We start from the raw sequence: 16,958 nt of genomic DNA on the forward strand, positions 1-16,958 counted from the left end.
TTTGTTACTAGTAAGTTATACAAAGGTATCACTCATACTAGCAGGAGTAAGACACAGTTCTAAATAAAAGTGACTTAGGTTTGAGCTACTGCACTCTTGGCTGAAACTGCTTTCCACATGTGAATAAACACTTGACTAGTCACATTCTAGGCAAACTAGTAGTTCTCTTGGCCTAAGAATAACACTATACTATGAGTACTTTTTTGACTAACTTTGAAGAATACTCTTGGTCATTCTAGATACAATAGTATGCTCAAAAGCAGACTTCAATTCACTCAATTCTAAGGTAGACTTAGCAACTAGCATTGCTTCACTGAGGGTTGAAGTACAAAAGCCTTTAATTGGGGTACAAGATGCTACTAGCATATCACAATCATGGGAATAGCTTGCCTATCACTCACCACCCTATTCTACTAGCTAAATACAATCTACAAAAGGTACTATAAGCCATAAATAGTTAAATGAGAGAGGTATTATTGGTAAGATTTTCTTGGGCTAGTCATGCTTTATGGTGAATAATCATGCAATAGTGGTACTAGAAGCAGTCATGTGCTATTAGCAGGCCCAGGAGTTCTGGTCATGGCCTCATTCCATCTCTCAGACCCAGTAATACCTCATTACCATCAAGGATATTTGACTAGCCATTACAGGCACATCTGCAACAGCCATTGATCATGATCAGAAGAATAGCCCAGATGCACTAGTGCTGATCATAATGGATCTATATCACACTAGTCAAATCTAGCCTCCGATCTGATATTCTGCCAATTCAATTCTAAGTCCCATTTCAAGTTTGTCATGCTGCTAGCAATTTTAGACATTTCAGATCAGTGCACTAGTGACTTTGAGACAGATGTTGGAGTGAAATTAGAATCGAGTTTCCACAGAAGCATGCGCGCGGTTCGACAAACTATAGGAGAAGACATGGGAAAGTTTGAAATCTTATTATACTGATACACACTCCTGTTGATCGAGCCAAAAGGATAGATTACAGAAACATGCTGTATAACCCTTGCCCGTTCAGTTAACGTATATTCACAGTTCTACTGGAATGTATATGGTATAGGAAAAACGATTAGCAGACGATCAATCAATCACGGACCGTCCGAACAGCATAAGCTTAGCCCCTCCCAAACCTGATATTAGTACCAAAGCACTGTAATATCATCTATACCAACCGAAACCGAATGACCCCACCATTGAGCGTCGATGCAAAAATATTCGCCGCCCTAGACTCTCGAACAGAAGCTAAAAAAAAAAATTAGGTCAATCGCATCACCACCGCGAAAAAAACAAAAAAAGAATACGCACTGCCCCCGCTAACTCGTTTATACCCCTCCGGGAAATAATCCACCCCCACTCTCGTCACACCCCACAGCCCCGAACCCGGCAGCTTCTTCTCAATGAGCCGCTTCACAGCCCCAGACGCGGGGGACAACGTCCGAAACTCCAAATCCCTCATCGCATCCCAGTTGGTCAGGCGGATGTCCCACCGCGCGAGCGCCGGCAGCGCCGCCGCCACGTCATTCCAGATAGAGCCCTGGTTGAAGATGAGGAAATACCCGTTGCTCGTTCTGGAGAAGGCAATGGTGAGCGTGAGGGAGAAGAGGGCGCTAGGCACGGGGGCGTGGCTGAGGAAGTTGACGAGCCAGCGTATGGACGGGATGGGGTTCACATTCGGCATGTCTATCACCGTAAGGGATATATGCTGCAGGTCGGAAAGCGTGTCGCGGCACGGTATGCCAGACCAATTCGCTGGACCTTGAGAGACAAATTAATTAGCTAAAGAATGACGTCTCACGTCGATAGCGTTGAATAACCTGCCTGTCTGGAAGTCTTTAGCGATACTTGGGCCTATGCACAGAGTTTTGATTCGACCGCCGTTTTCCGAGAGTCTTTTCAGAATGAACGGCAGGAAATCAACGACGCTGATAGCGACCGTCAATTTCTTCAACGCGCGCGAGATCACCAAGGGACACATGTCATTCTCGGACGTTATCCGAACGGCGTTCATCGACGCCCGGCAATGCACCTCCAGAGACTCGAGCACAAAGCCGTACTTCTCAACCGTCAGCGGCGGACTGCAATATCGCGGAACGGAGACATCCATAAGCGACAGATGCCTCAGCCTCGACAGCCGCCGAAGAAACCCATCAAACTCCAAGTGGCTGGGAAACGCGACGTTTCGGAGTGCGAGCGATGTGATGGTGGGAAAAATGACGGCAACAAACGTCGCGGGACCATCTACAACTGAGATGCTGTGTATGTTTGGTAGCCAACGGAGTGATTCGTCCATCTCATGTGTATAATCTGACACGTGGAGGTCCTGAATATAGGGGAGGATTCTCGGGGACTGGGAGCACAGCTCGACGAATCTCGGTAGTAGGTCACTTCGGAGGGAGACGGTACGGAAGATATAAGAGCATGCTCTATTGCTGAAGCACCTTGAAGCACCATGTAGTGACAAAAGTGCAGCTCTATCGTCACAGAGGGTGTCGATGATACAGTCAATAAGTTCTTGAGGTAGATGAATTGAGTTGCTGGACATTGAGACAAAAATCCTGGATTCATTTTCATTAGTTCAGTTTTATTCTATCAAATAAAAGACTCACAACTTAACAATCCGGTCATATACCTAATGGTGGTACCAGTGAGAGTGACGCCCAAAGAAGACAAAAATAGGAGGCCGGCTTAATGGAATAGCGGCATATCACGTGGAACAGCGCAACCCTAAAAATAAAACACCGACATCGACGAGAATTTAAGAAAGAAAATATCATTACAAGGTCATTAGAATGCAAAAAAATATAGTGAAGGAGCGTTGAAAACGGAAAGACCACATAGAAAAAAAAGCAGAGAATGAACGGAACGATAAAATGAACAAATGAGTGATCGGATCAGAACCTTCTCGCCCCCGGGCCACCGCCACCAACGAGTCCTTCTATCGAATGATGCTCCAAATCATTCCTCGCTTTCAGAATCGCCGCATGCATCTCCTTCATCGCATTACCAAGCTTCGCTCCAAACCGACTGAGGATATCCTTCTGCCACGAATCATACTTCGCGTTCACCCGCGCCTGCACCTGCTCGTAATCAACGACACACACCCCAAAGCTCTTCTGAGTATCGGACGTATCGAACGTCGAGCGCGCCTTCTTGATCTCCGTCAGCAGCTGCTGCCAGTGCGCTAGCGAGTCTCCCAGCCGACTGAACACGTATTCCGCTTCCAGGTCCCATAGCGACTGAAACTGAAGCCACTTCGCCACATAATCCTTCAGTTGCTGAACCTTGGCTTCGATGAGCGTAAAAGGTCGTTCTAGGCTATCTTTATGCAGCTGGGTGAGCTGTGAGGACGTAGCATAAGTACACGAACCAACAGCTCTGAGATCAAAGGAGCGTGCGTACCAGTGACGTATATGTCGTTTCGGACACGGTGCCTCCTTGCATTTGCAGACCAATCTCATATCGTGAGCTTTGTATTCGCCGTAGTCGACAGACGACACCTTATTACAGTAGGTCAGGCACAAGACCCAAAAGAAACAGAATTACTTCACCTAGCCATTGATGCAACTGGTGGATCCACGAAGCGCGGGCGTGCTCTATCGGCGGGTCCAAGAAGATGACCTGATTCTGTATACGTATTTCATGCACCAGAGGCTTCAGAGTCATGTTGGCCTCCAAAAACTTGACATACGGGTCAGTCAAAAAAACATCCATCGTACACACTCAAATCGGGAGCGCGCCATACCTTCTCCTCCTTTATACGCTTATCACCCCGGCGTTTGTTCGTAATATCCCGCAGGGGCAAAGCTTCCCTCCGCGTATCTCCATCATCCGTCCGGTCAAATTCTTGACACCAGACATGTATAACTTGCGTCAACCGCTGTAGAAGGATCTTCTCGATTGACTTGTCGACCTCAGCAACCCAGTGGTCCAGGTTTGCATAGCCTTCCAAGTTCAGTCGGTCAATCTGAACGACGATTTATAATAAGTACAGTTCAGAAATAAACGTAGAAAAAGCAACGCACAGCAGCCTGTATCCGGCTCAGAAGCTCAGAAAACGCCTCGTTGGTATACGAGCACGTACCCAAGTCTTCGATGGAGCGCAGGATATCTTTGTATAGGTCAATGACATTATTCGTCTTGTCCTGTGAGGTGGGATTGGATTAGCACTATGGCGCCACCGTTATGCGAGCACCAACCAACCTGCAGCACCGAAATAACACTGGCGAACTCTCGAACGAACTGCATCTGTCGGTTGTCACGACCATCGCTGCCAGTGACATACCGTCCCGTGTCGTACTGAGTCACAAAGTAGTCCCACCGAATATTCATCCCTAGAGCATTTGTCAGGGACGTGCAACCCACCAAAGAACTAAGGAACCTTACCCTTATTGATCATTCGCTGCGCCTCATTCCGGTACTCCGCAACCAACCACTCAATCCCCCCATTCCTCTCCACCAAATCAAGCGTCTGACCGTACGTCCTTACAGTCTCCATCAAGCTCACGGCACGCGGATACACCCTCTTCGCATCCTTCGCCATATTCGTGGTCGAATGTGGGATTTGGAAACCCAACCACAGCAAGTTCCGCACCTCCTTGAAGAGCGTAATGATCTGAGGATCAAAGTTCACCGCCAGTTGGTACGCGAACGCCCCACCACCGCCACCACCACCCGTCCCGCGCAGTCGCACAATCTCAAATAGCCGTCCATCGACACCCAGATTCCGCCGGTTGATATCCTGCAGCCACGCATCAAACACAGGTCGGGTGTCCAGTTTCTTGCGAAACGCGCTGCTCTCAGACTGGAGCTTTTGTCCTTCGGCGTAGAGCTCCCAGCCCTTACCGAGTACGTCTTCTACCCGTTTCATGTATGTGAGGAGTTGCCGTTCGATTTGGCGCGCCCATATGATCGCACCAGCGATAGGCGGGAGGTCACGCATTTGGGACATGTGGTAGGCTTCGGAATAGCGGTACTGGGTTTTGAACTACAGGAGAACGATGAGCCAGAAATTAAAGGGGCGGAGGAACGGAATGATGGCCAACCTTATCGTGCAGATGCTTGATGTCTTCTTTCACTGAATCTATCAACTGGGTCTGGTACTCCTGAATGGCACCTCGGATCTAAACAATCACGACTGAGCCAGGGTCATCAACACACAAGAAAAAAAATGAAAGACACCTTCGGCCGCACGAACAGCGCATTAAACTTTGAGAACACCCGGAACATCTCATTCGCATTCCTCGCCGTACCCAGTCGATCTCTTAACCGCGCAATTATCTGGTTCTCCACCCTTGACACGCGCTCATTATACGCGTTCTCAGCAGCCACCCAGATCTCCGTGCCCTCTGCGAATGATTGCATAAACCGCAAGTTCATCAAAGGAAAAGCCAACAAGAAGGAAAACTAACCAACGGAGACATCCAGCACGTCGATCCGCTTAACAACCTCGTACGCCTCCTTGACTTCCTCCTCCATGTCCATCCCTCCTCCTATCTCCATGCCCATACCAAGACCCTTCGTTGGTCCCGTCATGACCGCCAGCTGTTCGTGTTGCTTTCTCCAGTCTCTCAAGTACCGCGTTCTCTCCTGAAGTTTCGCATGTGCAGGTATCACCTTGATCGGTATAAACCGTTCAGAGCGTTTCTTCGTCACCTCGCGGGCGACGTTCGTGAACTCTTTCATCAAATCATCCCAGGTCCGGAAGATGTTCATCGTCTGTGCAAGCAGGCGGTCGAAGGTTTCGTAAGGGGTATATGGTAGACGGTGGGAGGTGAGAATGCGTAGCAGTTGGTCATTGAAGTCTCGGGAGATGGCCTCGACGAGGGGGAGGGCCCGTCGGATAGGATAGGGGGACAGTCGGAGTTTGCGATTAATGTGCCCAAAAATAAGGACGAGGGATTCTTGCACTTTGTCGAGGTCAGTGGCGGAGAGGAGTTCGTTCAGAGGGAAATCTTTCATTAGCTGGTTATACTTGTGTACTGTAAGAGCCAGCAAATCAGTGTACGGTCGGTCTTTCGAGCTGAGAGGAAACCCTACCTAGATCCGTGGCGTCCTTCAATCCTGTATCAGCAACAAAACTCACAGTAGCGCGAAACCGTTTAGCATTCCGTAGACATTCCATAACCATATTCACTTCCTCGCTCCGTAGCTGTGCTTCGATGCCCTCCAACGCCCGCTCGAGACTAAGCCAAAAATTGATTTCCTGCGATGCCGTCCCCGAGTTGACGTCCCTCGATAGCTTGGTAACGGCTTGTATTGCTTTGATCCACGAATTGACGTGTCCGTGTAACGTGTTGAGGAATCCACTATCGTTAAGAATCTTGGCGGGTATGTGGGAGATATTGGGTCGCATCCCGGCTACCTGTGCCTGCTCGACGGCACGTTGTATCACAGGATGTATTGTCAGATTCGTTTCTGGTATTTCTACATTTTGTTGGAGGTGAAGAAGGGAGAGTTCGAGTTCGGCAAATTTCTTCTTGGTCATGGGTATACCTGCGAGAGTGGGGTGAAATGGAAAAAGAGACGACCAAGGAATAATAGCTGCTCACCCATCTTGCCCTCGCCACCGTTCTTTCCTCCGCCACGAGAGCCGACGAACGCATCGAACCATGGCTTGACACCACAGCTCACCACTGCGTGCAGACTCTCGTACGGCGTCTCGTCGCCGCCAAACAGGTTCAAAAAGTGAAGCTGCGTCGCCAATGGAACCATGGGATCGAGAGTCGGCCCGCGTTTAATCAACGCCAGTGTCGTCAGATGTGATGGATGATACGTTAATTGCGTGGTGAGCTGGTAACTGTATGTCTGCACGGCCTCCTCTACCACAAGCAGAATCTTAGAGAAGCTCGTACAACAATTAAATGAAGCACGCACCTTCGACTTCATCTTTTGCTTTCACGACGTATATGACCCCACCACCTTCCGAGCTGAATCGTGTTACGCGGTCATTGAACTCGTCGTCGAACAGAGAATCGAGCTCCGCCGGTGCCGCACCAATTAACGGTGGCAGCAAGGCCAGAAGATAGCTGCGGAACACTTCCGGGTCGAACGAAACGGCCGGCTCGACGGGTGGTGGTGGCGGCGGGTCATTTGTATGTCCATTCGTCGGCGGTGTCAATGGCGGCTCCATGTTGATTCTACCACGAGACGGAAGGGATTCACAAGAGGATCTTGCCGAGTTTCTCCCGCTTTTCGACGACGCCGAGCGGGACCAGAACCCAAAGGAGGTCGCAGCAATTCGCCGAGGTAGAGTGCGACGGTAACTGGTGAAATAATGCTGGAAAAAACCGTGTTCAGGATCCATTTGTCTGTCGCAGCGGTTGCAGTAAGCTTACATTTGGAAAATATGTCGCACTCGCAGCTTAAACGAGGCTACCACGCGTCGTCGTGCCGTAGGAATATTTCAGCGTCGTGGAGAGTGCCAGGGAAGGGTTTATTTGGCACCCAGTCTGCAGAGATACATCACACAGCCACATCTGGTGAAGTGCGGATCTCGGGACGCGGCGCCGACAAGCCTCAATTCCTCAATTCCAGCAGATGCCCCGGCCTCAATTGCGCTGGCCCACTTCTGATAGATACTAAACGATGTGGGCTTTCACATAACCTGTTAACAGTAAGAATAATTGAGGGCAGGATACCGAAAACATTTCTAAGATCTTCTCTACCACTTTGTAATATCTACCTCGTCTTCAGCCTCTCCAAATAGGCTCGTTTTCTTCACCTCGAAGCCTCCTCCATCCTGCGCTTCCTCCTCATGTACTTCCAGTGCATATACCTCCGGGAACTCTCTCTTCAAGAAGTCCAACACGTGCCTGTTAATCGCTTCAAATTCCAGCAGAAACCCGTCATGTCCATCTGGCGAGGGGATAATGACAAGCTCCGCCTCGGGAATGTGCGCAGCGATCTCGCGCTGCTCCGTCGTTGTGAAAAGACCATCGGTTTCGACTCCAATCACCAGTGCGCGCGGCGGCAGGGTAGAAAGCACTCTCGCGAGCGTCTCCCGTCCCCTCGACAGATCATGCATATCCATCTTGCGCGTGATGTGGATGTAACAATTCGCATCGAAACGCGCGGTGAACTTGTCCCCCTGGTACCTCAAGTAGCTCTGCGCCGAAAAGATATTCGGAGGCGGCGACGGGGCCCCATTGCGTGAGTTTCGATGACCGTCGTTGTGCGCTGACACCGGGTCGGGCGATTGGGGGCGTGAGTCATGCGTGAGCTGGTACTTCCTCCCAAAACGGCTCTCGAAGGAATCCCTAGAACGGTAGGTGAGCAAAGCGGCCATGCGTGCTGCCGCGAGTCCAGAGGCTGGCTGTGAGCCGTAGTAGCCGTCATCGTAGTGAGGGTCGCTGTAAATAGACTGGCGCTGGGCCTCCCCCCAGCTAATGCACCATGCAGAGTGGCGCGCAGAGGTGGCGAGAGGGATGACGTGACGAATGTAGTTCGGAGGCGTGCACAAGGGCCATTCGAGGACAGCCATGCCCCCCATGGATCCTCCAATGACTACTGCGACAGATGTTACGCCCAGATGGTCTAGGACATGTTTGTGCAGCCTAAACGCGCATATCAGCGTAATATTTCCTTAGAAAAAGAATAACACGCACCGAACATCATCTCGTATAGTCGACGCAGGAAATTCCGGTCCGTATGGCTTGCCTGTCTTCGGGTTAGTGGATATAGGCGAAACCGTACCGTATGGAGATCCAATGACATTGGCACACAGAATAAAGAATCGTTTCGGGTCGAAGGCTTTTCCTGAACCCATTAAGGGTCCCCACCTGTAAATTAATTGGTCTTTTCATTTCTCAGCAATCTGACCATCGGAGAGCGCACCAGTCCTCTACATCTGCACTCCCAGTAAATGCGTGGCAAATAATCATGACGTTATCCCTTGCCTCATTCAGACTCCCCCAAGTCTTGTACGCCACGGGCACATCCTGCAGCTCTGTACCGCATTCAAACGTGAAGGATGGAACGATTAAGTAGGATTGCGAAATCAGGTCATCAAACCGCGCCATGCTACCGATCTGAGGTAACTGTTTCGAAGAGACTCGGTGCTGGAGTCAATGTACCGAGCATAACTTACGTGTTATGGATTTCGCCCTTGTGCGCCCAAATGGTCCGTGCGCATATTCTTGATTGGGAAGTGGTCTGTGCACGACTTTCAGAGTATATAATGCAGTCTCCCACGGTAGAGATTTCTTATCTCTTGTGCTAGGGTTTACTGTCACCAGTGAGGTCTTTACCGAGGTACAGTTATTTTGCTGATTGCAAATTATACATCCGAACCCGTCTATTAGCTTCGGCTTTTAGCAATTTTTGGAACCCCCCCCCTCCTTAATCACTTCTTTCTGTGAAGATGTGACTCAGCATCTGAGGAAGAAAAGTGTAGTTATCGTAGTAATTCTGGAAATAACGGTTATTTTGCCTAATATTATATGTTAAAGAACTGTTTCATGAGTTTGAATAAGGTGTTTGAATGTTGGTGGATGTTCATTGTGTTGTTAGGTGAGGGCTTGTCGGTGCGAGATGGTGTTACTTGGCATGCTTAACAAACAACTCTATCATCTTGGCCACCATAACCTCTTGCCAAGGTATCTTCCCCCGCTCCTGTGACACAAATGGCTCTCGTAGATCTGTCCGTCTGTTCACGCCCCATTCGCGCCACCGGCAGCATTGAATGACTGCGGTGTCGACGTCGGTCTAATATTGGATTTTCACCGCTGGTTGTAGTGATGACCTATCTTCAGCCCTTGTGAACCCCCAATATCGCCTGGGTGCAGTCCCAATCTTCGATGAAGGAGGCCAATGTTCGTTGTTAGGGAATTATACCATGGGTAATTGAGGCCAATTGGCTTGTCTTATGGTGTATGGACAGTGTCGTTGAGTCTATGCAGGACAATAACGTTTAGTATGTTCTTTATTGTGCTCGGTCGCGTCTTTGTCGCTGACATGACTTCAGGAGGCGGTATATACGCTTCTCTGTCAATGAGACTGCCCTACTCTGATTTGAAAGGATGGCGACATCTGCGAGGCGAGCGCTAGCGTAGGACACCTGGATTTCCGTCGCCTAGCAAGTGCAAAAGTATCTCTGCCCCGAGGAAGCTGGATGTCTGACCCCTCCTTTCCCCTACGCACCGTGGTTCTATGTTGATATTCCGCAGCCTACTCACTTCCGAAGCTTGGCCAGTCGAGAACTGTCGACCTAGCACAGGGTGCGCCCATACATCTAATTTTGTGATCATTTTTGACGATTCAGTTTCAGGTCGGAGCTCAGAAAGCGTTCCAGCCGTTGCGGGAAAGTCCATTAACTGAACGCACAGTGCTAGACCTTGGCGCTTCAGACTTGGCCATAGATACGTCTTAAATGCTCGGTACCCTTCCCGCGGATATCCATCAACGGACAGTCGGCTCTCGAATTCAAGACGTGAAGTAGATAATTTTCGTCACGGAGACGACGAAGATGACTATTAAGCAGTGGGGAATCCTCCCGAATGCTGCCTGTCATGAGTAAAACATATTGACGTCTGCCTTGGCTATGTCCTCAACTCGCTCCTATAGTTCTCTTTCCGAGGTTCCGAGTGCCCCCGCCCGAATCATGCTATTACCTTGCGCAGTGCAATACTGAATACCGATTGGCACGGGATGAACGAGCGCTTCATAGCGTTTGCTCCGATCTCGGTGTAATCACCAATACCTGCAGTCATGTTGGAGCAAAACACTTGCTGAGCCCGCGGACAACAATCAATAGCCAGCGCCCAAGAATCCTGTATCCCCTAGTACTTCACGGTCACCCTATTCACCTCCGCGTGTGGATGACTCGGCGCTCATCATTTATCCCTTTGGACTGTAGGCGCTTCGATGTTAAAGGTGCTCCGAGCTCCATACTGTCCGCCTGTTAAAGTCCACGGAGCCAAGCCATTTTTGCCGGCCGGATTCATATGCGCCGCCGAACAGGCAGCGGAACATGTGGACAAGGCCGCCAAGAGATGATGAAACCGTCTACGGTTGTTTCCTTTGCCTCGTGCAAATGACGAAACGACGAACATGTAGTATTGGAGGTTGCATCGTGTGCAATAGTTCGTACCCTGTATTCATTCGCCTGTACGGAATGCGCTTCTTGTGACATTCCGTGAGACGGTTCCAGTACAGGTCTCTTGTATCGTTCTGTCAAATACCAGTGTTATGGAACCCCCACCTATCTTCACTAAAGCTTACAGCTTTATATTTTAGCGCTTCATCGATGCTTCAATCCAAAGAGTATGTAGAGGACATTGTTACCATGCGCATGTTCTGCATGTCATGAACGTACAAGTCTCCATGACATTTATCGTTCGGTGGCGAAACCACCTTTACATTATGCTATGGCAATAAGGACTCACCTTGACTGATTCTATTATGCAGTATACACGCTGATAGCAAAATTTGCTATCGGTTGTCATTCGGCCGCCTAATACGGCATTCGGTCCGAAGAGTGGCGTATCGTTGACGCCCCTATTTCTCCCATTTCCTTTTTCAAGCAACCCCGCGTCGCCAAGGAAAGATCACTTGTGCTCCTCACCCCAAAAGATCACGTTCATTTCTCTCAGTTCCGTTTCATGAAATCTCGGCCCATCCTTCTTCTGCTGTTTAACCGACTCATTTATGCTCTGCCGTACCTCAACCAGGGTTCAGCACAGAACCTAAGCAAACATGTCCACGGTGTCGAGCCTGGTTCTCCAGAATTCTGGTGGAAGATTATCATAAGTTCGATACTCGTATTGATGGGGGGCGTGTTTGCTGGGTGAGCTCACTCTATGGACCTCGTCCTTTTTACTTTTTTCCCTCCTGACGCCCTGCAGCTTGACTCTCGGTCTAATGGGCCTCGACGAGCTGCATCTACGCGTGCTGGCGACATCTTCTGAGAATCCTGTAGAGAAGAAAAATGCCAAGAAAGTGTTATCTCTTATGCGGAAAGGAAGACATTGGGTCCTGGTCGTGCGTTTGACCTTTTCATCTCTCTGTTATGTCTGACATCGTGTAGGTGCTCCTTCTTGGTAACGTTGTATGTCTTCTCCCCCCACCCCGCCCCCATATTCTACACTGGGGCTCATCCCCCCCACAGATAGTTAACGAAAGTCTGCCCATTTTCCTCGACAGCGTCGTACGTGATAACCCACTGATTCGCGTCCCTTTGCTTGGCTAATGATCCTAGATCGGTGGAGGCGTAGCTGCGGTAGCGCTTTCCACGACGGCAATTGGTGAATTGTCCTCTCTCACATTGTTGAACATTACTCATGCTTCGTCAAAGTGATATTCGGGTACGCGTCTCTTCTTCTGACATACGCGACTCATTCAATTCCAGAGAGTAAGTTGGTATTGCCATCATAGATACTCTCTATTTATACATGCTCCAGAATAATTCCTCAATCACTGAGTGTCCGCTATGGCCTTGCTATTGGTGCAGCATGCACTCCGTTTGTCTTGGTGTTGATGTACGTCTTTGGTGAGTGATGATACGCTGCTGTAGTCCCCTCATCAACACACCCACACATAATCCTCGTAGCGCCCGTAGCATGGCCTATAGCCAAGCTCCTCGACCTCGTCCTCGGCACGAACGAGACCCACACCTACAAAAAAGCAGAACTAAAGTCCTTTCTGCAGTTCCACCGCACGGGGGAGGAACCGCTGAGAGAGGACGAGATATCGATTCTCAGTGGTGTCCTAGAGCTCAATTCGAAGAATGTCGAGACCATCATGACGCGTATGGAGGTATGTGTATTCTTCCCAGACACTGTACACGTATGTACTCATAGTGTGATATATCGCAGGACGTGGTTACCCTGAGCAGGGATACTATACTCGACCACAAGATGATCGATACAATGTGCGCCCCCTCCCCCTCTTTGAGCCTTTCTATTTCCGCCCCGCCGAGCATTACACCAGATTGACGAGCGGATACTCGCGAATCCCCATACACGATCCGGGAAACCCATTGTCATTCACAGGTCTGTTGTTGGTGAAGAAGGTGCAGTTCCGTTCCAGTGGCGATAGCAGCTGACGCTGTCCTCTGACGTCCCGTCCCTTATTAGCTTCTCACATACGATCCCGCAAAGGCGCTTCCGGTATCCAGGTTCCCTCTATCCATTCTTCCCGAGGCGCATCCTTCGATAAACTGTTTTCAGGCACTGGACTATTTGTACGTACATCTTCGACACGTGAAGCAAGCAACATGGAATATTGACACTTTTTTTTTTTCGTTTTCACAGCCAAACAGGCCGGGCGCACCTGATTCTGATATCCCGCACCCCCGGTATCGCCGGCGGAGCCATCGGAGTGATCACACTCGAAGGTGCGTAACTACCCCTCTGTACCTCAGCAGAAAGTGCATGCCAAGTGACGGAAGCGCCCTAGATATCATCGAAGAGATCATATCGGAAGAAATCGTCGACGAGACCGACCGCTACGACGATAACGTGCACAAGAGGAAGGCAAAGCGGATGACGACGGCCGCCATCATGAGGGGGTAACTGACGTCCTTGCGCGTTTTTTCTTTTTCCTTTATATATCCTAACTGTTTGTTGATAGGATTGTCGAGCGTGAGCGTGGTCGCGTTTCGGCGGTTGGTACGCCCACTGAACGGACGCCGCTGCTTGGCCGGGATCGGAGTATTGTGGACTATGGATTTGGGGGAGCGCTTAGTCAGTCACCGAGGGGTGAATAGCAGCATCACGGGGAAAGGAAACGTTTTTTTGCTTTGCTTTTGCTATTTTTTTGTAATCTATTCCTGAACTTTTTTTTTTTTGGTTATGGGTGTATGTAGTGCCATTACAATAAATTTGGACATCTGGTGGAACCTTGACCGTGCTCCAATGGATTACGGCAAGGATGCTAAAAATACAAGGTTAAAAAGAGGTTAAGACCGATCGTGATCGGGTTCGCATAAAACAGGTGGATCTTCAACTGGAGAATAGAGTTAGAAACATATTGCCTGAGTGAAGTAGTAGGTCGGAGACATGACATCATAGTAAAAGGGGAAAAAAAGATCAATGGTGAAAAAGAGGATAAAAGGTGCCAGGGTATGGCAATGTGAGCAGGAGCAGAAGAAAATAAGGTGAGTCACTAGGAGCACCTCACTAGAGCCAAGTCTCTTCATCTGATACTAACAGTGGTACCTCAGGTGGCACAAGATTCAGATGGCCCAGCTCTTTATATAACCAACCATACTTATTATACACACCAGAGAGCCACTATCCACTGCTAATTGATCTCTCATGACTGCTTCAGTTTGACACTTTGTATCACTTCAGCAAGTACCAACTCTTTCAATATTGTCAAACCCATCACTTGACTAAGGTCTAGTGCTTACATCTGAGAGACCACTGCAACACTGTGAATACTGAGCATCCAATTGCTTTATCTGAACAGGAGGTAGTGAATGTGCAGAACTGCAACAGCCTCACATACATCAGGATCTCAGTCTTCTTCTCTTCAGCCTCTTCATTGTACACACCAAACAATTGCATGCCAGAGAAGATTGAATCAGAGGGAATATACATCTTCTGTATCTAACACTTTGGTTAATGAGAGGTGAAGGAACCTCTAGAAAGAGACCATTCAGATATTTATGCATATGACTAGAACTCCATGATCTCACCACATTTTATCCCTGTGTTGTTATCAAAACCCTAACTGTCCCACAAACCAATGTGCAATGCAAGTCTCATCAATGCAGAACAGGTTTTGAATAGCCAGAGCAGAACTATGCAAGTGGTAACATATGTAGATGAAGGAATGGCTCACTATTGTTATTCTGATATATTAGCACCAATTAGCCAAGATGTCAATCAATTTGAACCTCTCACCCAGCTGGTTATTCAGAATCCAGATGTTCTTTGCAATAGCCAAGATATTATTCCAGTCAAGGGCTTCATTGGAAGTCAAAGAGGCTATTGATGGTGGTGGTTGTAATTCAAGCTTGACCATTAAGGTTGCCAAGCTGTCTCAGGTGGGTTTTCAATTTGTGTAACACAAATTGGTTTGAATGTCTCTAAGAAGCGAGATTATTGATCTATTTTTAGTCCTTTCTAAATTATTGAAACATTGAAGTTACTTTGAGAGCTGTCTACACTGCATTAAAGCTAGACAATCTGTATCACCATCACCCAGTGTGTTGGTCATGTAGATGGGGTTCCTGATGGTCCCATCACTTGTGCATCTTTTCTTTGAACCATGAGGAGTAAAAAAATAACTTGATATAGACTAAAGCTGGTAGTGCTCATCAAGAAATATATGCCATAGACCTCAAAGTAGGCCTTGCATTGGCTGAAAAAGTGATTGAGATCTATGCTTTTTCTCTCAAATAGTATCAGATCTCTTGCAATGGCTGGTTTGAGGCCTTCTCATGGCTCCATGCTTTCTGGCTGCCATGGAGGTGGGATGTCAGATAGTGGGCCTTCAGGTGATAGTGATAGTGCTAGGTTCCTTGGTCTCAGTAATGATCATAGTCACCAGTCATAGTGCAGGCCTTGCAGCAGGGGTTCTGCCAGAGCCAACAGATTTTCCAGTGAGGCATTCTCTGGCTTAGCACCAGCAAAGAGTCCACTTGAAAAGGGGAGTGGTGATTTGGAGTATTCATAGAAGGGGTTTTGGCTTCCCCAGCTATGCTGGCTTGTCAGAGGATACACATATTTTAGCATCATACACTCCTTGCTCTCTTTTGATTTTGATTAAGTATCAGTCTGCTTTTTGTCTATAAAAGTTGTACTAGTACAAAAGATGTATGTGCTGGTGAAAGACAGCAACCAAATGCCTCTGAGTCCATTTCAGATATGGGCCTGAGAGATGACAATCAGTTCAATGTTGTTAGCAACCAACTATAACAAACAAGACCAAACTCAAGGTTGTGCTTCATGTTTGGGCAAGCAGCACAAGAGTGAGCTGAGTAAGCTGATGCTTAGACAATCAAGTCAGACAATGCTTGGAGTTGGACCTTAGTAGATTGGAAAGAATAAACTTTAGTCCAAAGCTGGAGCTTAAGGCTACAGCTGAGCTACCTTATATACAAAAGAGTGTGTTCTAATAATACCTAGAAGATGTGTAAAGCATTTGGTATTTGTATGATAAGCATGCCTGAAACAATGAATAATGAGCAATGTTGGCATGTTAGGCTGTGAAGTGTGGTTGTTGGACAACAACAGCATGGGAATGGCATGGAAAGCATGCACTGTGAAGATCATGAAGGTGTGAAATGGTCATGATCATGACAATACCCCCCTGGTCAAGGCAGTCATTCTGACTGCTTACTCACTGTTAAGGCTGACCCCTCAGTCATGGTTGTGATCCAGGAGGAACTTCTGGTTGTAGAAGTGGTCACTGACCAGGGAGTTCATGTCCTTCCACTGGTACAGTGTTACGATTTTCTTTTACCCCTATCTCTTTTACCCCTATTTATGCTTAGTCATAGCACAAGACCACGGGAAAAGGCTTAGTAAGCACAACTGAACCGCCTGGATACGACAACGCTCGACGACGCACAATTACCTTTTTATGTACAACAGCGACGCCCAAGGGCAACGGGCACCATAGACACAGAACGACACAATAAGTAGTTATATTCTTAGCGATACCTATGTAGTATTTAAGACCGACAGCTCTTGCTGGTATACCCCAGCTTCGAGCTAAAGTTTATTCATACCATTCTACCTCGAGTCTACTTCTGACCTTGAGTCACATCGCTCGGATATATATATAAGTGAACTCAGGTGATTCCTCGAAGTGCGAAGGAACACCTGTTTATCACGTGTATCTGTTCACGTGACGCTTGGGCTTAACAATTAGCTCGAAGCTTTCACCTTCCCTTTCTCAAGCCCAATTGTGCTGAGAAACCGAATGCCGCCAGTAACAACCGCCGACCTCAATCACGACTTCTTTGAGCTAATCGCTTCCATCATTGGAACTTTGCTCGGACTTCT

The 16,958-nt window shown here is 48.3% G+C and overlaps 4 protein-coding genes across 4 annotated transcripts; 1 reads left to right on the forward strand and 3 right to left on the reverse strand.

The window, feature by feature from the left end:
* Positions 1 to 1,168: 1,168 nt before the first annotated feature.
* Positions 1,169 to 2,548, reverse strand: BT62DRAFT_1013204 (uncharacterized protein; the record flags this gene model as incomplete). The annotated part of the gene is made up of 3 exons (XM_043178021.1): positions 1,169 to 1,248; positions 1,312 to 1,761; positions 1,795 to 2,548. The coding sequence occupies 3 exons, from the start codon at positions 2,546 to 2,548 to the stop codon at positions 1,169 to 1,171; spliced, it is 1,284 nt and encodes a 427-aa protein (XP_043033454.1).
* A 349-nt stretch (positions 2,549 to 2,897) lies between these two features.
* BT62DRAFT_1051958 (dynein heavy chain) lies at positions 2,898 to 7,135 on the reverse strand (the record flags this gene model as incomplete). The annotated part of the gene is made up of 13 exons (XM_043178535.1): positions 2,898 to 3,344; positions 3,406 to 3,503; positions 3,555 to 3,684; positions 3,749 to 3,970; positions 4,029 to 4,148; positions 4,207 to 4,337; positions 4,390 to 4,990; positions 5,049 to 5,126; positions 5,185 to 5,351; positions 5,415 to 5,984; positions 6,043 to 6,498; positions 6,555 to 6,824; positions 6,880 to 7,135. The coding sequence occupies 13 exons, from the start codon at positions 7,133 to 7,135 to the stop codon at positions 2,898 to 2,900; spliced, it is 3,546 nt and encodes a 1,181-aa protein (XP_043033455.1).
* A 466-nt stretch (positions 7,136 to 7,601) lies between these two features.
* On the reverse strand, positions 7,602 to 9,197 carry BT62DRAFT_957538 (homoserine O-acetyltransferase). Its single transcript, XM_043188415.1, has 3 exons — positions 8,839 to 9,197; positions 8,610 to 8,783; positions 7,602 to 8,558 (listed from the first exon to the last, which is right to left on the reverse strand). Exons 1-3 carry the CDS (start codon positions 9,021 to 9,023, stop codon positions 7,667 to 7,669), a joined length of 1,251 nt encoding a protein of 416 aa, XP_043033456.1. The 5' UTR covers positions 9,024 to 9,197; the 3' UTR covers positions 7,602 to 7,666.
* A 2,334-nt stretch (positions 9,198 to 11,531) lies between these two features.
* On the forward strand, positions 11,532 to 13,789 carry BT62DRAFT_957539 (DUF21-domain-containing protein). The gene is made up of 13 exons (XM_043188416.1): positions 11,532 to 11,788; positions 11,847 to 11,982; positions 12,029 to 12,049; positions 12,110 to 12,148; positions 12,200 to 12,252; positions 12,402 to 12,490; positions 12,551 to 12,756; positions 12,816 to 12,871; positions 12,931 to 13,012; positions 13,077 to 13,183; positions 13,254 to 13,336; positions 13,399 to 13,510; positions 13,573 to 13,789. The coding sequence occupies exons 1-13, from the start codon at positions 11,604 to 11,606 to the stop codon at positions 13,706 to 13,708; spliced, it is 1,305 nt and encodes a 434-aa protein (XP_043033457.1). The 5' UTR covers positions 11,532 to 11,603; the 3' UTR covers positions 13,709 to 13,789.
* The last annotated feature ends 3,169 nt before the right edge of the window (positions 13,790 to 16,958 follow it).

Source organism: Guyanagaster necrorhizus, assembly GCF_019112545.1.
Source record: "Guyanagaster necrorhizus MCA 3950 unplaced genomic scaffold BT62scaffold_57, whole genome shotgun sequence".
Taxonomy (NCBI): Eukaryota; Fungi; Basidiomycota; class Agaricomycetes; order Agaricales; family Physalacriaceae; genus Guyanagaster; species Guyanagaster necrorhizus.

Bases quoted from the DNA above. Each gene is read 5' to 3' on its own strand.
- BT62DRAFT_957539 (XM_043188416.1), top strand. From the start codon at position 11,604: ATGAAATCTCGGCCCATCCTTCTTCTGCTGTTTAACCGACTCATTTAT. The intron at 12,491-12,550 runs GTGAGTGATGAT...TAATCCTCGTAG, and splicing joins GGTGTTGATGTACGTCTTTG to CGCCCGTAGCATGGCCTATA. The intron at 13,337-13,398 runs GTGCGTAACTAC...GAAGCGCCCTAG, and splicing joins CGGAGTGATCACACTCGAAG to ATATCATCGAAGAGATCATA.
- BT62DRAFT_957538 (XM_043188415.1), bottom strand. From the start codon at position 9,023: ATGGCGCGGTTTGATGACCTGATTTCGCAATCCTACTTAATCGTTCCA. The intron at 8,784-8,838 runs GTGCGCTCTCCG...ATTAATTTACAG, and splicing joins AGTGCAGATGTAGAGGACTG to GTGGGGACCCTTAATGGGTT. The intron at 8,559-8,609 runs GTGCGTGTTATT...ATGCGCGTTTAG, and splicing joins ACTATACGAGATGATGTTCG to GCTGCACAAACATGTCCTAG.